At 37.7% G+C, this 18,732-nt stretch overlaps 1 protein-coding gene across 1 annotated transcript in view; it reads left to right on the forward strand.

The window, feature by feature from the left end:
- Positions 1-18,732, forward strand: part of LOC139965326 (GATOR2 complex protein WDR59-like) — a 45,519-nt gene that overhangs the window by 10,857 nt on the left and 15,930 nt on the right. The window contains exons 5-14 of the mRNA XM_071967568.1: positions 7,401-7,481; positions 9,017-9,054; positions 9,337-9,425; positions 10,258-10,374; positions 11,291-11,368; positions 12,178-12,337; positions 12,754-12,833; positions 13,931-14,212; positions 15,449-15,616; positions 17,635-17,730. Of these exons, the coding sequence (XP_071823669.1) occupies positions 7,401-7,481; positions 9,017-9,054; positions 9,337-9,425; positions 10,258-10,374; positions 11,291-11,368; positions 12,178-12,337; positions 12,754-12,833; positions 13,931-14,212; positions 15,449-15,616; positions 17,635-17,730 (1,189 nt within the window). The remainder of the gene's footprint in view (positions 1-7,400; positions 7,482-9,016; positions 9,055-9,336; positions 9,426-10,257; positions 10,375-11,290; positions 11,369-12,177; positions 12,338-12,753; positions 12,834-13,930; positions 14,213-15,448; positions 15,617-17,634; positions 17,731-18,732) is intronic.

The raw sequence follows: 18,732 nt of genomic DNA on the forward strand, positions 1-18,732 counted from the left end.
TTTTAATTGTACTTTGGGTGCCATATCAAGGACGTTGAGGAATGAAGAAGTTGAGAAAGTTGAGAATCTATTAAGTTAACTCCATGGGAGGAGAAAGTCCATAATGTTTGTACGTGTTATGGACATTTTAAGGAGTTACCATATTTTATCAGTTACTCCCTAATAAGCATTTGGTGATGGGAATCCTATAAGAGGGTTTCGTGAAATGTTAACTATTGTTTTACAAGTTCTGTATTTGCAAGCTTAATTATTATGAGTACAGCTGTTGCTACCCTACAGTAGGATAGGTCCTTACAATTGTTAAACCAGCCGACAGAACACACACTGTTATTTGGAAAAAGAAAGTCCTGCTTGTACCATGGATTATATGTATACTAACAGTAACACATACAGTAGCTTATAATTAAACTTCGTTGAAGTTTGTACTTCCACAGGATAACCAACAAACTATTGCTTTATCTGTTAAACTACATGGCTTAAAGGATAAACTCCAATCAACTGGGCTATGATACAAAAATAAAGACTTTATACATAAAATCTTTATTCTTGTATCATAGCCCAGTTGATGGGAGTTTATCCTTTAAGCCATTTACTTTAACAGATAAAGCTGTGTACTGTTTGATATGATTAGATAATAAAGACATTTATGTCAAGAATTAACTTAACTAATTAAACTAAGTAAGTAATGACTTTGTTGAAATCAACCCATGTTTTTTCTTTCCCCAAAGGACAACCAATAAAGTGTAGCCCAGCTTATCATGAAAGCTGCCATAATATCCTCTTTGATATGATTAGTTAAATATTTGAGAAGAGTGTCAAATGTTAATAAAGTCAACTAGGAGTGCATAAAGGATCTACTTAAAGGTACAGGTGTTTTGCATTGAGATTTAGCTTTAAATAAAATTTGGTCCATGCCATCCTTGGGGTATGTTGCACAGGGTCACAGCCCTTACATACTGTAGGTTAATATGCACAGAACGAGCACTGATATATATACCTGTACCAATCAATATTCAACCACTTCACTAACTCCTGATTTAAATAAATCTCAGAAATTTAGTTGAATATACATTAAACTGTTTCATGTCAACCTTGAATACTTCCCTAGTGTGATTTTGGTGGGAGTTGAGTAAATAGATTGTTTCTCAGACCTAATGCATGTTTGTAATTTGTTTTTCTTTTTATCAGTATGTTCCAGGGGGAAAGCATCCACATTATTGGGGGGGGGGGAGGAGTTGGTGGAGGGCAGTTTGCCCCTGGAAATTAAAGTATAGTATTGAAATAAAAGACTTCTCTTTTGTTAGAACAAGGGTTAACCGAACAGGTCAATTATAATGGATAATCAGTCAATTCTACGGATGATTAACCGGTTGTAGAAACCCAAAGTTTGCTTCCCTTCTCTGGATTCATTTCTGTTTATACATCCATGTCCACAGAATTTGTTTGTTTGTTTTCTGTTCATTTGTTTGTTTTTGTTTTGTGTTTTGCTTTTTTGTTTACTCAGTAAACCAGTTTGCTTACAAATGGTGAATCATATCCAATTAATCCAAACCATGTTCTGTGTTTCTCTTAGCCAGCTCATTCTTCAAATAAACTCTATCCCTATTTTATTTTCTACAGCCACAGTACCTGCAGTAATATTGTCCTGTATTTGATATTAATACTGACCCACTGATAGTCAATGTGAATGCAATAATATAAAACCTTGAACAAAGTAAACTTAATCACTGTTTTGTTATTTGTGAACTCAACCGTGCTAGTTGTTTATTTATTTTTTTGAGGTGGGGGGGGGGAGGGTTCATTTAACAACCCAGTTGGTCATACATAGAAGTGTACAAGTTCATGGCTCATGTATCACCATCTTTTATACATGTACTATTTGTATAGTTACCCATATTTCTGAGATCACCAGATGCCATCTATTCTGTGCATGTAGAGACGTTGGGATATACTTTGAACACAATTTAAACAAAATCATTGAGGATAGTCCCTGCCAATAGCATCAACTGTTGTATTACTTACCAAGCTTAAAGGTTTTATCTGCAGGCCCTTTGCATAGAGATCAAGAATTTTTATGTTGGTATGCAGTTATCTGAGTCAATTTCCTGTGGGGTCAAATGAAAGGTTATACTGTATATATAGATCTTGTTATCAACCAGAATTTCTTGGGATCAGTCATGCTTTGGTTGTGAAGGAATTTATTTGCTAACAACACTGTAACAAGACCTATAGGTGTACAGTACATGTATGATGATATTGTGCTCAAAATGGTTGAGTTGATACCTGTAGTAGTTACAGTACTATACCATGAAATACAGGCTACTCTCAAGTCTATGTACTATGGTGTTCTTCAATTTGGATCTGCTTGGAATTGAATTAAATGCTTTAATAGACAAGGAGGATTTTACCCATGGATGGATAAAGTTCTGTAATGTATGATGTATAACTTTTGATATCAGTTTAACTATTTGCATGGGAAGAGGAAAGCGATGTTTTGATTAATTTGTATCAGATATCAACGTTTTAGTAGCTGCCCCTGCGGTTCATCCAATTGGAATAACATTGACGAGGACTGAAGTACTTTTGATATCATCCATATCATTCATGTGCATCGCTGGAAAATGTTATAATCGGCTACACTTAGTCATGCTGAGGGAGACATTTAAGCAGAAAGGAATCGTTTCAGAAACTGACAATTTTTGCCCTTCAAAGGATATTACATATACAGTATATGCCATTGGGTGTTTGCGTGATCTGTATCCAGTTGTAGATACTGTAATTGTGTGTAGAAGAAATAGCTGAATCAGCCTGTTGGAAGCACGTACAGTAGGTTGTATGTGTTTGAAAGACTCGGAGACACTCTGTATTATTTTACTGTATACTACCTTGGTTGTCTATCACGATAACGAGTACAGTATAACTAATACCTACTGCGCAGATAGTTTTTGAGACTTTACAGGATTTTCTTGTCTGCACATGCATATATACTGTATGTCTGGTCAATATTAAGCTGATGACTAAAAATTTCAATGTCCTGCCTTGTTGTATTTTGCTTTCTTTCTCACTCTGACTGTGTGGACCCCTCAGGAAAATTATCATTGTGAGATAAGAGTTTGACTGGCGAAAAAAAAAGAGAGATAAATGTGACATCTGTACCAGTTTCGTATTTACATTCGATCGACTCACTGCATATTATGATTAGCTCTGACTTGACAAACATACCAGTACAGTATTAGCGTGAGAGTGCGGCTTAGGTTAACCAGGTCATATTGAATCTACGAATATGACTTCCAAGCAGGTGTCTCATCATAAGATATCGGGATTCAACACCCCTAGCGAGGTCCAGGCCCAGCGGATGAACCGCAACGAGGGAAACCGTCTTCGAGGACGAATCAAGGTCTTCGACAGAATGATTCATCGATCCGAGAATTTGAAGAACAATGAAATCCGACTCGTGAGACAGACATTGAACAGCATGGCCTCGTCTTCGGGGGTCCTCCTGCAGTCTGATATCGCCCATGAAGAGCCGACTGCATTTTACATGTACGGGGAGAGACTTGAGAGTCGGAGGTATGGGAGGAGATTGACCTTGATGAGATACTTACAGGAACAACAACGGAGAGAAGCATTGAGGAGCATGGAGAGACATTATCATGATGGAGAGAGGAACGATTGCAGTCTAGGAGGAGAGGCAGATGAGGACTTTTCTCCCGGATACTTCTTTGAGAACGTCGTGGCTAGAGTAGAAAATGAGACGTCTTTGCTTCTTGAGGATAAGAGCAGGGTGAAGATGGTCGTTGATGATAATCTTGGAGGTGATATCGAGATGATGAGTACAGCTCCATCATCCGGGAGACAAGAATCATCCCAGGACAGATCGTCGGGTATGCCCGGGGGTAGTACACCGAGTGATGAGGCAATAATAGAGACTGTCACAGAGAGCAACAAAGAACTGGGTAGTGGGATCCTAGAGTTAGGACAGCTTCCCAGGTGTAAGGGGGTTTCGGTCAGTTGGTCAGACAAAACTGGTACCAGCTTCGATCGGACATCTCCGGTATGGCACAACACGTCCGGCAATAAATTTGAATCGGACAAAGAAAGTGAATGGTTTGGTCTAAGATATAGTAGGTTTTCTACTGGGGATTCCCAGGAGACATCGTCGAGGCATCGTTCCTTTTCTAGGGGCACCACGCCTTCCGAAGCAGGATCATCTCACCCAGAAGACTGCAAAAGGCTTTCGATCGAATCGTTTAAATCTTCGAGCAAGTCTAACAAGTTTGGTGCAAAGCAGAAAGTAATGGGAAGCACTGGTAAAACCCTTCAAAAGAACAATTCTGCTCTATCACTTTTAGGCCAGTCGAATTTCCACGAGAGATTGGTTGATGCCCCTGTACTCCCAGTCGATGCCTATATCAGTAGGAGTCACCCAGAGGAAGAGTTTGCCATGCGTCACCACCGCAGTAAATTTCTCTTTTCTCGTCCTTCTGTTTATGCGCCTACCATCAGTAGTCGTCAGAAAGCTCTGAGTTCCTTTGTAATGGACAAAAAGTGTTGATCATTTTGTTAGGACTTTCTGGTTTCCCCTCGGGCAACCTGGTCTTAGATTTTGATTGCCAGAACAGCAAATGTTGGTTGTCTGATAAAATTTAGCAAGATAAGAAAGAATGACCAATATTTATACTGTAAAAGAGCTTTGTAGGTTGGTGAATATAACACCAGCTTTGGACCAGTAAACACTCTCATTTGGTTGGATCATAGGCCTACAGTACCACTTTTTCTTTTGTGATGGAGGCCGTGATAGCAATTTTTAATTCTTAATTTCTTTTGGGATATTTAGTTTTGCATTGCAATCTGAATTTGATATTACAAATGACTAGTTGTCTTTGGGAAGACCTCCAAAGCTGATTTTGGTCATCCAAACAGAAATTTGGTCATCTCAAATGACCAGAGGACTGTTACGAATTTTACATGCTCAACTGCACCACATTGAATATACTCAGATCTAGAGCATATTACAGGCAAAGTCATGGGCCCCTCATGATCAAGTTATACTCCCTGGCTGAAAATGGAGGACATAGGTCATAGAAGTTTCATAATGCTCCAGTTTAATTGCTATAGGTATATGTAGCATTGGAATTGCCAACATTTAGGGGTACGGTACATGTACAGTACGTTGTGATGACAGATGGTAAAATGCAATGCTCATTCAAGTAGAATGAAACTTAATGTACCTGCAGCAGAGATATCAGGGTAAAATACAGCTCTGCTATGTATTCACAATGCAGAAATTGATTACTGTACATGCAATTGTGTCACATGTATGTGTATGTCAGATCTAGAGACACACATTTACAGTATTAATTAGCAAGTGTAATTTGTGATATCCTTCTAGCTAGGCTCTAGATACAGTAAGAAACATTAAAAAAAAAAAAATTAAATGGGGGGGGGGTGTGGAAACATTGCCTCCATCGAACTTGGTAAGAATTTTATTACACAAGTACAGAATAAACATGTTGTTTGACTGTGAGTATTACATCATTTGAAAGTCATTGGAAGAAAAATTTCTGAGGGAAACTGGAATGAAGTTTCATATCGAGCATGTTAAATAGAGCATTGTAACATTTGTTGACCCTTAAATGATGGCACTTTACAGTATTATGTTTGCACATTTAGACTGCACAATCACTTAAAACTGAAATTTTCAAAAGATGTTACCAATGTTCAGTGAAGAACCTTTCATATGTTGTATCATATGGGAGTGATCCATTTCATCATAAAAATGCTTACAAGAAGCAGTTGCTGTATACAGTAAGAAAGATTTGGAAGATAATGAGACTAGAACTTGTATGGTATAAAAGAGAGACAAAAAGGCAAGATTTGTTTTCTGTTTTTCTTATCTTTGTGTGTGTTGTTGATTTTGAGTACCAATAACGTTCAAGTTGGCCTGTAGAATATGAACCAGCTGTTGATTAGTCCCAAATGACAGTGGCATTATTATAGTCCCTGTATTGAGTTTGAAGAAGAGGGGGTCGAGGGGTGGGTAGTGTATAGTCTGGGGGCCAGGAATTTTCCATTTTATTTTCTCCCTATTAGGACTTGCAACTTTGTAACATGCATGTACAGGTTTAGATACTATACAGTAGTATAGAACCAGCTTTGGACTTAAGAGAGAAATGAAGGTGGCTTAAAAGAGCACAAAATGTTAAATTACTAATAATATCAGTATTGATGGGATTGTCTTCTCACTATACTTTTTACTGATGTAACTCTCATTGACGATATCATGGGTGAAGGTAGTAGACCTTAAAAGACCAAGACGTTTGACAGGAGGGGAGGGCTGGGTCAGGGGGAAGGGTATTGTACATGTTGTTTGTTACACAGTGGGGTCAGATGAGAATACATACATGTGCTAAACATTGCAGTACATAGTTCTCCATAATATGTAAATGTACAGGATATATACGATTATGATAATTGAGTTAAAACTAGGCAAAACACAGAAGGTCATTTGATGAGACGAAAGGGCAAAATCTTATGTAAATAATGTATTTCTCATTTTGTGCTCACTTGATTTTCTACAGTCTAGGCTTTGAATAAACCAATATAATAACATTATTGGGGAAATTATACTTGCCCTTGAAATTTGTCCCCCTTACCATCCCCACATCACCCCCCCCCCCTTATTTAGGACTAGTCATAATCAGTGCAAGGGAATTATAAATATCGTAATTAATGATACCTATTTTTGTGTCTGTTGGCACTAGCTGGACAGTACAGTATAATTACTCTATTTAACCAGTCTTTAAGTGAACATGTTTCATTACTTAAAATGAGAAGGAATAATTATTGGAAGAAGCAACTCACAGACCATATAGAAAGCTCAGTGAAAGAAAGAACCTCAAGGCTCGGGACTTCCAACACCAAGGTCTGGCTCTTGATGCATTACCTCTCCCTCCCTTCCCCTTCTCCATCTCCCACCCATCTCCCACCCTCTCCCACCTCCCTTCCCCCACCCACCTTCCTTCCCCTTATCCACCTCCCATCCCATCCCCTCTCCTACCTCCCTCCCCATCCCAAACCTGTGTGACGGTCTCCTCAGGCTTCAGTCAGACATCTGTTTCAATTACAAAGATATGAACTCATGAGTACAGTATGTTTTTGGTCTACCATGTTATTCCTAAGGACGTCATTTATGTTTTAAGATAAAGGACTGCACTGTGCATGCATGCTGACTTACAGTATATATACATCATAAATATGCAGTTTTTTTAATATACACTTCATGCTTCCAGGTTTCTGCAGCAATATAAATATCTATCTCTGTAACATTCATGTTTCAGGGTCATCATTTAATATGTGTCATGAAAGTTTGAATTCATTATTTTTTCTCTTCTTCACAGCGATCTTAATTGGTCAGGATTTGACCCTTGCTTGCTGGCAACCTGTTCTGTGGATACTTACACCTACTTATGGGACACAAGGTAATATCAATTAAGACTACGAGACAATGGACTTCTTTTGTTTTTTCTGTAAAGTTGTTTGAAATTGATAATTTACTTGATTTATGTCAGATTGTAGTTTTAGTCAAATATTTGTTGATTGTTGATATTTTGCATACATGTGCTGAATGGAGCTTGGCATGATCCATTGTTCACTGCAACATTGCCATCGCTATACACATCTTAACATGCTCTTTTGATCATGCTATGGTGCATGGCAATGTAGTAATGCATGTTATTGCTCTTTGAGTCACTGAATCTCAAAATCCAAGCACATTCAATGAAATGACTCACCACAGGTCAAGAAATGATAAAATAATGACTTGACTGGACATGAGAATGAAAGTGTGACTTGGTGCTACTCTGTTACACAGAGAAATACATCCCATATGTCCATGCAATTGACCAGAAAGCAAGGTCTGTTCAGACGTCCAGAGCAGAGGTTTGCAATAGTTCTGATAAGCAGACTGTACTGCACCATTCATGCTACGAACATGTGTTTTTTTTTAAAACTACAATTTCTTTGTGTTATATTTTGTGCTTTCCATTCCTCTGGCAAGAGTATTGCTGAAAAGGGTACCAGGGGACCGAAAAATGACAAAATATGTTCTAATACAGTATTTGCCAATTATGACTCAAAATCTTATTTGGAGTTATTTCCCTAATTTGGTTTGTAAAGCTACATTTTACACATGTAACACACACCTCCTGCTTCAAAGAGGTCTGTACTAGTGAAATAATAGAATCCAATAGAAGGCAAAGGAATAAGCCCTTGCAGGAATTTGCACATTTGTGGTTGCTTAAGTTAAGCGTCGTAAAAATAACTGCTGATCGTCGTCATCGTCATCATCATCAAAGTGAATGGGGAAGCATCCAGTCATCACTGCACAGTGTTTGGATTGAAAAAAAGAAGAAGAAAACATTGCTATAAATACTGATTTGTAATTGAATTGACTGAGTCATATCTGGTAGATGATTAAAAGACCCCAAGATGGGTCTATTTGATCAGTGTGTATACCTATCAAATCAGAAGTATAAAGAATGAAGGGCTAATAACAGTCTGCAAAGGCAAAACCAGGCTGAAACCATGAACTACATACACGTCCTTAAACTTCGTTGATATATCTGGTACTTTTGGTATGTAAGCATAGATGACCATGGTCTTCTATATTTCATTTTATTACAGAGCAAAGCCTGAGTTATTGAAAGGCAGAACAGATGACATAGGTTTCAAAGAAATTTACTGGAATATCAAGCGTTTGGTTATTAAGAGAACACTTCAGTACATTAAATATGCAGCTCTATCCATGTTCCATCGTCCAATCCCAACTGATATTATAATATCATTTTGAATCATAAATTCTTGGTTATTCTAGTACTGTAAGGGACAAGCAGATTTGGAATTACTTGAGGAATTATTTCCTTGAAAGAGCATGGGGGTGTCTGCTACTGTACACATGTTTCAAGCAGATTCATATTTCTTATGTTATGTTCTGCCTTTATTTCTTCCTCTTCAGAGAGCCAAAAAAACCATGCATGGAATTTTCTGCAATTGGCAAGTAATCAAAGTTTTTTATATAACCTTTAACTTCACCTCTGAACTTGTCAATTAATTTGGGGGGGGGGGAGGGCAAATCCTATCATTTTCATGAACAAACATTGTGTTTTTCTTCTTTCACTTCATACTCAAAAGACAGTAAAATTCTATTAAGTAATAACATGTTACATATATACTATTATCTCACTATAAAATTCTTTGCAGTTCATAATGTTTTAATTGCAACATGTGTAATGTACTGTATATTATATCCCATCATTTCCCCCCATGTTGTTTTAGCTGGAGCAGGCCAAGTGAAATGGAACAAGAAAAACGCTGACACTTTAGCAACAGTGCATGAAGGTGGCATTCGCCTCTGGGATAAGAGGGTAACTATGTTTTAAACAATCTGAAAGTATAATCAAGTAGAAACTTTAATCAACCCTGCCCTTCCTTGATGTAACCACCCTAAATATCCCGGCTCTGAGTCAAATCTTCAGTAAATGCTTGTGGATGATGGCCACATTTAAATAGTTGCTTATATTGCTGTTAATAAGCATTCAGTTTAAAAAGGCAACCTATTCTCTTGAGCCTTTGATGGGTGATTAGCAGTAGAATGCCACTGGGGGGGGGGGGGGGTGGGGGGAGGTGGTGGAGGGGAAGTCGAGAGGTAATGGCACCCTACCTCCATCTCCAGTCAGGGGGAAAACATTCAGTAAGGGAGGATATTTTTAACATACAATTCAATTAGACCACTCCTCCAAGAACAAGGATCCCCTCATAGGCAGATCCACTTGGTGGTGTACATCCCCTTAACGACTTCACGAAATAATTCAAAATTGTATATTTATTAGCACAACTGGAGACCTAATTTATAGTCCCAATCTGCTTCCATTATGCATTATTTAATGTCTTACCTTTTTTTCTATTTGCATGTAGCTTTAATAGGCTACGTGGGTCCCACAGTCTACAAGTGGGTAAACAAGTAGGCCAAAAGGATTGAGAGTAAACAACTATTAAAGATGTGAATCACACATTATTTAAGTGATACGACAGATTGGAATATTACAATATGTGCTCATGTCTTTGAGATAATGCAAGAAGTTAACATTATGAACACAACAAGCTAGCCTAAGAGTGTATCACACTACCGTACCGTTGTATTCTGTCGCTATGCGCATTTCTTAATGACGCCATTTGATGTGTTTGTTTGTTTTGTAGAAAGGTAACCAAACTGTCCAGTGCATATCAGCCCATCCATCTAAGATACACGGTCTAGACTGGAGCCCCACCGAGGAGAATCACCTAGCAACAGCAGCTCAAGATGGAACAGCTAAGGTAGCACAGTTCTTAAAATGATGTGTCTCTGCCAAATATCAACACTGTTCTGTTGTTGATTTGCTTACATGAAAGGGCTAATTCCTCTAAAAAATCTGCTCTCTGTGTCTTTCCTGAATTTATCAAATTAATGTGGAGTGTGATCCTGACTTGTTTATCATGCATGGTGCTGTTGCGCTTCTGAATGGCTCCAACAACATAGAAATGATCAAAGGTTGTTAACTTTACTGTAAATACTTCCAACCTTCTAGCTTTACAAAGGAAAGTACAAATTCTTGTGATTCATACAGTGGTAGTTGTTGTACACATGTTGTTGTTGCCACAGTTTGCCAATTCTATGAAGGCTTTTTTTAGTGTTGCAGAAACTGCTAAAAATGTTCCCAGATGTTTTATTGTACTATATTACAAGTTTTACAATTTTTTTGACAGTTTCCTTGAGAACAAGTAATGCACAGCTTTGCCTTTTAAACCTTAACCCTAAAAACTTAATAGGATCTGCTCACACTTTAACATGTTTACAAATTATGACCTCCACTGCTTACTATTGTAAAGAATATTGCTTGATTTCTGCCTGTTATATTAGCCATCATGTCCTGCATATAAAAACGTCAGCACTATCTTTGCCTCCCAAAGTTAACATGTCAAAGTCACTTAAATGTACTAAAAGCACTTTCCTGGAGGTTGATATCATCCAAATTATTTCCACATGTTGAGAGGGATCAAATTTATACAAATGAATGTCCCAGTAAAGAAAAATAATTTTGGGAGTGGAATACGGTAAAGTTTGTCCTTTAGTGACCAGTATCAGCTTTATTTGTAGCATTTTTTTTGGGGGGTGGGAGGGGGGAGGTGGGGGTGAACACAGGACAAGTATCATTTCATCTTCTATATCTTCTTCTTGTACCTTTCATTACAGATCTGGGATATAACTGACCATGGAAAGTCTAAAGATGAGCTGCGCACCGATTCTGCCCTGTGGAGGATCCGATATGCTGTGAGTTCATTTGCAGGTTTCTAACGAGTCTCGTCTTTTTAAATGAGAAGATGTTGAAAGAGTGATTTCCTTTACAAGTGGTGGCAGTCGCATCATCAGACAATTGGATATAGGGGGGTCAGCAATATTTGTGTAACATGGGAGGGATGGAATTCAGGTACTGCTCAGCGATGTCTGCATAGGGTCAATGAGCCACCATAGGGCCCCTGAGGGGGGTCATGGTCGTTTTGCGGTTGTCATCGTTGCCAGAACTTACTGTATATCAGCTTCAAAATTGGCAGTAAAATTCCCAGTAGACATTAAGTAAATTACAGCTGTCAGCAGAAGTCAACATAAGCTCTTTTTGGAAATTGCAAATTTTAATTTGGGTTCACCAGGAGGGGAATACCAAATATTTAGTACACATGCCTCTTCCCACCTCCCCACACCTTGGCAACTCCACCGAGTGGTGGTTTGTCTGTCTCATTTAGGACAGATTTGTCACTGTGTGGGATAAGACACAATGTAAGTCTCTGTTAGACTGAAGAATGGTAACTCTGTTTTCTGTCAGATATGAATACATTTTCAACAAAAATTGAAAAACCTGTTACCATGATATAGTCATGACCTGGCGGAACAGAATGTTTACAGCAAAGTTTTTCACATGATGGACTTTGAATCTTCAAGATTATTCCCTCCAAGTATATCATGTTGTTCCTCATTGACCAGTGATAAAATTTCAATTTGACCAATGATAAAGTTATATAATATAATATATATTCTTATATATGTTATATATAATATTCTTGTTCTGTTGTTTTCATCTGCAGCCATTTGGGGATGGCATTCTAACATTGATGCTACCGCAGATCCGTCAGGTGGATAAAATGCTATTTCTCTGGAGTCAGTCCAACTTATCCTCTCCAGTATTTTCATTCACTGGTCATGAAGACAACATTTTGGACTTTCATTGGCGGAAGATGAAAGAGGGTATGTATGTATTAGGATCCTCCTGCAAGCAGGAACTCACAAAGAAGCCATCATTGGCTTATCAAAGCAGCAAGCTGACCGAAGTCAGTCTCTTAGATTCATATTTAACGCCAAGATTATAAATTGTCAATTGTCGACAACTCTGTAACTGGATGACATACATTAATCTTGGAGTGACTTGAACTCGTGACCTAACCACTGAGCTAACACTCCTTTGTATGTGTATCCTGAAGCTCTCAGTCTCTTTGTGTATTAAATTTTATGACTTTTGATAAACTTTATGCTCCTTTTTATTTTCCTTCTTTTTTCTTTCGTTAATTAAAGAGGAATCGTATAACACTACTCTGCAAAATAACACAAATATTCACATTAATGGAGATCTTTGTGATTGGAACTTTTGTTGTTTGTCAATTCAGGATCAACAGACTACCAGCTGGTGACCTGGTCCAGGGATAGAAAGCTCCTCATCTGGAGGATAGAGCCACATATACAAAGGGTAGGTTGAGTTTAGTTTAGTTTCATACTTCCTTATTTCCCAAGGGTTTTAAGGAAACCAAGAGAAACCCATTTGAACTTTATCCTATCGATGTTTAACGATGGAGGATAAACAAGGGCGTATATCAAGCCTTCTCTTCCTGATGAGTTTTCAGAGGATTACAGGGCTGGATGGTAAATTGTTGCACCGATTCCTGGTCCCTGGACCAGCAAATATAGTCCCCGCCCAACAGACGACGAGAGTGTACCTCGATAGCTGACCACTTTCTCGATGAAAAAGGGAGGTGAATTACGGCCAGAAAAGACCAAATCCAAATCAAACCAAATCAATTCAAATCAATTCAAACCAAATCAAATCCAAACCAAATACTCAGATGACTCAGCTCAACGACACAGCAAAGCAGCAATTGTGAATGGATCGAGAGAATATGTTCAATGCTGGGAGTTTTAACCGGTAACTTATTGGTTGGGGGCAGTAGGGTAGACACCCTAACAGCTAAAATATGCTTCCATAGAATATTGAATGTAGATATAGAATTTGTTACAGTCTTATGGCGCAGTTGAACTGTTAGTGGAGAGAGACATACCTTACTATGCATTCATCTCTCACTTTAGTGTATCCACATTTCACCAGGAAGCAAAAAATTATATGCATGATGTAGTTTCTTAAACTTGTGGAGAAATGTTTTGTAATTATCACCAGTTACAGAAATTAAATCTCCATATAGATGCGATTTTTACCTCAGGACTAGTTTAATCACACGGAGGTCTTCTTCGCAACATTATGCACCCTTAGAGATGCTGCCCTCAAGACTGAGATTTGGTATTAGATAATCAGAAAATCATGTCGCCGATCTTTTAATTGTCCAAACTTATTCACTATCGTGGTTGTTTTACTTTTCACAACCATTGTCCATCACCATTGCCTCTGACCGCCCAGATCTTTTATCTGCCAAGGTGTAGAAGCTCCTGCTAACCTCTCCCACCCAACTCTTCCTTCCCCAACTCAAATTTACATTCTTCAGGTTTCATATACATACTGTTATTCCTGTTTCTTGTTTCATCTATCTCATGGTCTGTGGTTCTCTTTCCCACCAGCTGTGTGGTGTAGACAACCCAGACATCCTGGATATTCCCCACTCTGCTGGGGACCTCGACGGGCTCTCTGCTCCCCCAAGTCTTTCCCTCTCTAGTGGCACGGGGACCCCAACCCAGGGCTCTGTTCAGAATGGACATGGATTTGCTGGGGATTCACCTCTGGATGGGATCCACCTCTCTGGGGGGCTCTCCCCTCACCAGGACGAAATGGGAATGGTCTTCTCTTTAGAGCAAGAGTTGGACAGGCTCGTAATCCCAGTCCGAGATGTCATGGTTGAAAAGGTAGTTCTAATTTTCAAAATGTCCTAAAAATACCTTTAGTGGCTTAAACAGAGCACAATAGATTCATGATATTGAACAATTAGGTTATTTTTTTTTGCCCTGCACTTAAAATAATGAGGAAAATATATCATGCCATTGCATTCATTGATCTGGCTACAAGAGAAACATTGCCAGTGTTTAGATTCAAAATATAACATATATGCTTATGTTTTTGTAGTTGTATGTTTGAGGACAACTGTTGACTTGTAGTGAATGAAAGATACTCAAGTTAATTGAAAGTCATATCATCAGGAAATCTAATTTTTTTCTGAGAGCAACGGCCAATTTTACCTGTAAATCAGGAGTTACAACTTGATTTTAAGAGGTAACTTGAAGATTTCAAATTCCATTTTTTTTTTTGTTGCTTATGTCTGTGTTCAATAAACTGGGTTAAGGCTCTTTGAAGAATGTACCTCTGGCACATGTGCAGATTATCTGTACCAGATTCTTGAAATTCCTTAAGGTCATATCAGATATCAACTTAAATTTGAGATAATTGTGTCATAATAGTTTCCATAATGTCATAAATGTCATATAAACTAATGCACCCCTCTCCACAACTTCTATGATGTAATTCCCCACTGAACAGAAGCAAGAAATTGTTGGGCTGCAGTAACCTGAGGTAGTCCTGTGCTCCACTAAGTGAGCTATGTATGTATGTATGTATTTTAGATCCTCCTGCAAGCAGGAACTCGCGAAGAAGCCTCATTGGATTATCAAAGCCGCAAGCTGACCGAAGTCAGTCTCTTAGATTCATATTTAATGTCCATGATTATGAATTGTAAACAACTCTGTAACTGGACGACATACATCAATCTTGAAGTGACTCGAACTGGGGACCTTATGATTGCTACGAGCTATCAACTCTTAGAAGGCTCCTTTCATTGCAGTTTACCATTCGAAGTCAATGTCTGTTGTCGTTTTACCCAGTGTGAGTCATTTTGCCATACACAAAATGGTAAAACCATTTAGAGACGATAAAAAGTTGTTGCTGGCATAAACTGACAAATTACAGATTGTCAGAAGGATAAAAATGAGAAAAATATTTGTTGAAATCAAATCTGGGATTTTAATCGCTCAAAACAGTACTTCTTTTGTGAATGGGCCAAAGATATTCAGTCATAATTTCACAATGGTTTTTTTCTTTAACTAGCTAAATATTTAGGCGACTAAATACTGCAGATTCTCTCTTTTTAGATTGACAGATTAAATCGCACCTGCTTGTTGACCTGCACCATCGATACCAGCCTCACAGAACTACTGTTGAGATTCCCAGAAGTGTACCCTCTACAAGCTATCCCACAATTCATTGTGGTAAATAGTAATTGCATCAGAGACTCCATCACGCAAGAGAAACTCATCAAGGTAGGGTCATAGTTTAAGCATCTAGGACTAAACTTGGAAAAGTCATGTGTAAAATGGAATGAAGAGACACCAAAACAATTCTTCAGTGTTTGAAATAGTTTGTGATAATTCATAATATTATTATAATTCAAATGGCATTTGTTTCCAGCTGAGATATAGAATAGTCTGAGGTGATAAAAGAATATGTGGACAGAAGATGACAGTTATTTATTTACAGAAGAGATATTCTTGCACCATCCTCAGATCAACCAACAACCACACCATGGTAGTAATCATAGTATATAAAGCTTGTTTGGGTTTCATTCAAACATTTGATGCAAGCACTCCATGGTAATAATCATAGTATATAAAGCTTGTTTGGGTTTCATTCAAACATTTGATGCAAGCACTCCATGGTAATAATCATATTATATATAGCTTGTTTGGGTTTCATTCAAACATTTGATGCAAGCACTCCATGGTAGTAATCATATTATATATAGCTTGTTTGGGTTTCATTCAAACATTTGATGCAAGCACTCCATGGTAGTAATCATATTATAAATAGCTTGTTTGGGTTTCATTCAAACATTTGATGCAAGCACTCCATGGTAATAATCATATTATATATAGTTTGTTGGATTTTATTCAAACATTTGATGCAAGCACTCCATGGTAGTAATCATAGTATATAAAGCTTGTTTGGGTTTCATTCAAACATTTGATGCAAGCACTCCATGGTAGTAATCATATTATATATAGCTTGTTGGGTTTCATTCAAACATTTGATGCAAGCACTCCATGGTAATAATCATAGTATATAAAGCTTGTTTGGGTTTCATTCAAACATTTGATGCAAGCACTCCATGGTAATAATCATATTATATATAGCTTGTTTGGGTTTCATTCAAACATTTGATGCAAGCACTCCATGGTAGTAATCATATTATATATAGCTTGTTTGGGTTTCATTCAAACATTTGATGCAAGCACTCCATGGTAGTAATCATATTATAAATAGCTTGTTTGGGTTTCATTCAAACATTTGATGCAAGCACTCCATGGTAATAATCATAGTATATATAGTTTGTTGGATTTTATTCAAACATTTGATGCAAGCACTCCATGGTAGTAATCATAGTATATAAAGCTTGTTTGGGTTTCATTCAAACATTTGATGCAAGCACTCCATGGTAGTAATCATATTATATATAGCTTGTTGGGTTTCATTCAAACATTTGATGCTAGCACTCCATGGTAGTAATCATATTATATATAGCTTGTTGTATTCAGGCAAACATTTGATGCAAGCACTCCATGGTAGTAATCATATTATAAATAGCTTGTTTGGGTTTCATTCAAACATTTGATGAAAGCACTCCATGGTAGTAATCATATTATATATAGCTTGTTGTATTCAGGCAAACATTTTATGCAAGCACTCCATGGTAGTAATCATTATATATAGCTTGTTGGGTTTCATTCAAACATTTGATGCTAGCACTCCATGGTAGTAATCATATTATATATAGCTTGTTGTATTCAGGCAAACATTTGATGCAAGCACTCCATGGTAGTAATCATATTATATATTGCTTGTTGGGTTTCATTCAAACATTTGATGAAAGCACTCCATGGTAGTAATCATATTATATTAGCTTGTTGGATTTTATTCAAACATTTGATGCAAGCACTCCATGGTAGTATTCATATTATATATTAGCTTGTTGGATATTATTCAAACATTTGATGCAAGCACTCCATGGTAGTGATCATTATTTATAGCTTGTTGGGTTTCATTCAAACATTTGATGCAAGCACTCCATGGTAGTAATAATATTATATATAAGCTTGTTGGATTTTATTCAAATATTTTATGCAAGCACTCCATGGTAGTAATCATATTATATATTAGCTTGTTGGATTTTATTCAAATATTTGATGCTAGCACTCCATGGTAGTAATCATATTATATATAGCTTGTTGTATTCAGGCAAACATTGTATATTATTAACATCCATTAATTTCTTCCTCAACAGTCACTACAAGAAACATGTTTGCATCAAATTGATAATGGAAAACCTTGCATAGAGGCTTGTATAAAACAGCTCTCAGCTCTCATGGCTGGTATAGTGGTAAGCTAAGTATGTGTTCTATCCATTCAGTATGAGGCTTGTATTAAACAGCTCTCAGCTAGTGATAAGCTAAGTATGTGTTCTATCCATTCAGTATGAGGATTGTATTAAACAGCTCTCAGCTCTCATGGCTGGTGTAGTGGTAAGCTAAGTATGTGTTCTATCCATTCAGTATGAGGCTTGTATTAAACAGCTAGCAGCTCTCATGGGTTGTATAGTGGTAAGCTAAGTATGTGTTCTATCCATTCAGTATGAGGCTTGTATTAAACAGCTGTTAGCTCTCATGGCTGGTATAGTGGTAAGCTAAGTATGTGTTCTATCCATTCAGTATGAGGCTTGTATTAAACAGCTGTTAGCTCTCATGGCTGGTATAGTGGTAAGCTAAGTATGTGTTCTATCCATTCAGTATGAGGCTTGTATTAAACAGCTGTTAGCTCTCATGGCTGGTATAGTGGTAAGCTAAGTATGTGTTCTATCCATTCAGTATGAGGCTTGTATTAAACAGCTGTTAGCTCTCATGGCTGGTATAGTGGTAAGCTAAGTATGTGTTCTATCCATTCAGTATGAGGCTTGTATTAAACAGCTGTTAGCTCTCATGGCTGGTATAGTGGTAAGCTAAGTGTGTGTTCTATCCATTCAGTATGAGGCTTGTATTAAACAGCTGTTAGCTCTCATGGCTGGTATAGTGGTAAGCTAAGTGTGTGTTCTATCCATTCAGTATGAGGCTTGTATTAAACAGCTGTTAGCTCTCATGGCTGGTATAGTGGTAAGCTAAGTGTGTGTTCTATCCATTCAGTATGAGGCTTGTATTAAACAGCTGTTAGCTCTCATGGCTGGTATAGTGGTAAGCTAAGTCTGTGTTCTATCCATTCAGTATGAGGCTTGTATTAAACAGCTCTCAGCTCTCATGGCTGGTATAGTGGTAAGCTAAGTATGTGTTCTATCCATTCAGTATGAGGCTTGTATTAAACAGCTCTCAGCTCTCATGGCTGGTATAGTGGT

Source organism: Apostichopus japonicus, chromosome 3 (genome assembly GCF_037975245.1).
Source record: "Apostichopus japonicus isolate 1M-3 chromosome 3, ASM3797524v1, whole genome shotgun sequence".
NCBI classification, from domain to species: Eukaryota; Metazoa; Echinodermata; class Holothuroidea; order Aspidochirotida; family Stichopodidae; genus Apostichopus; species Apostichopus japonicus.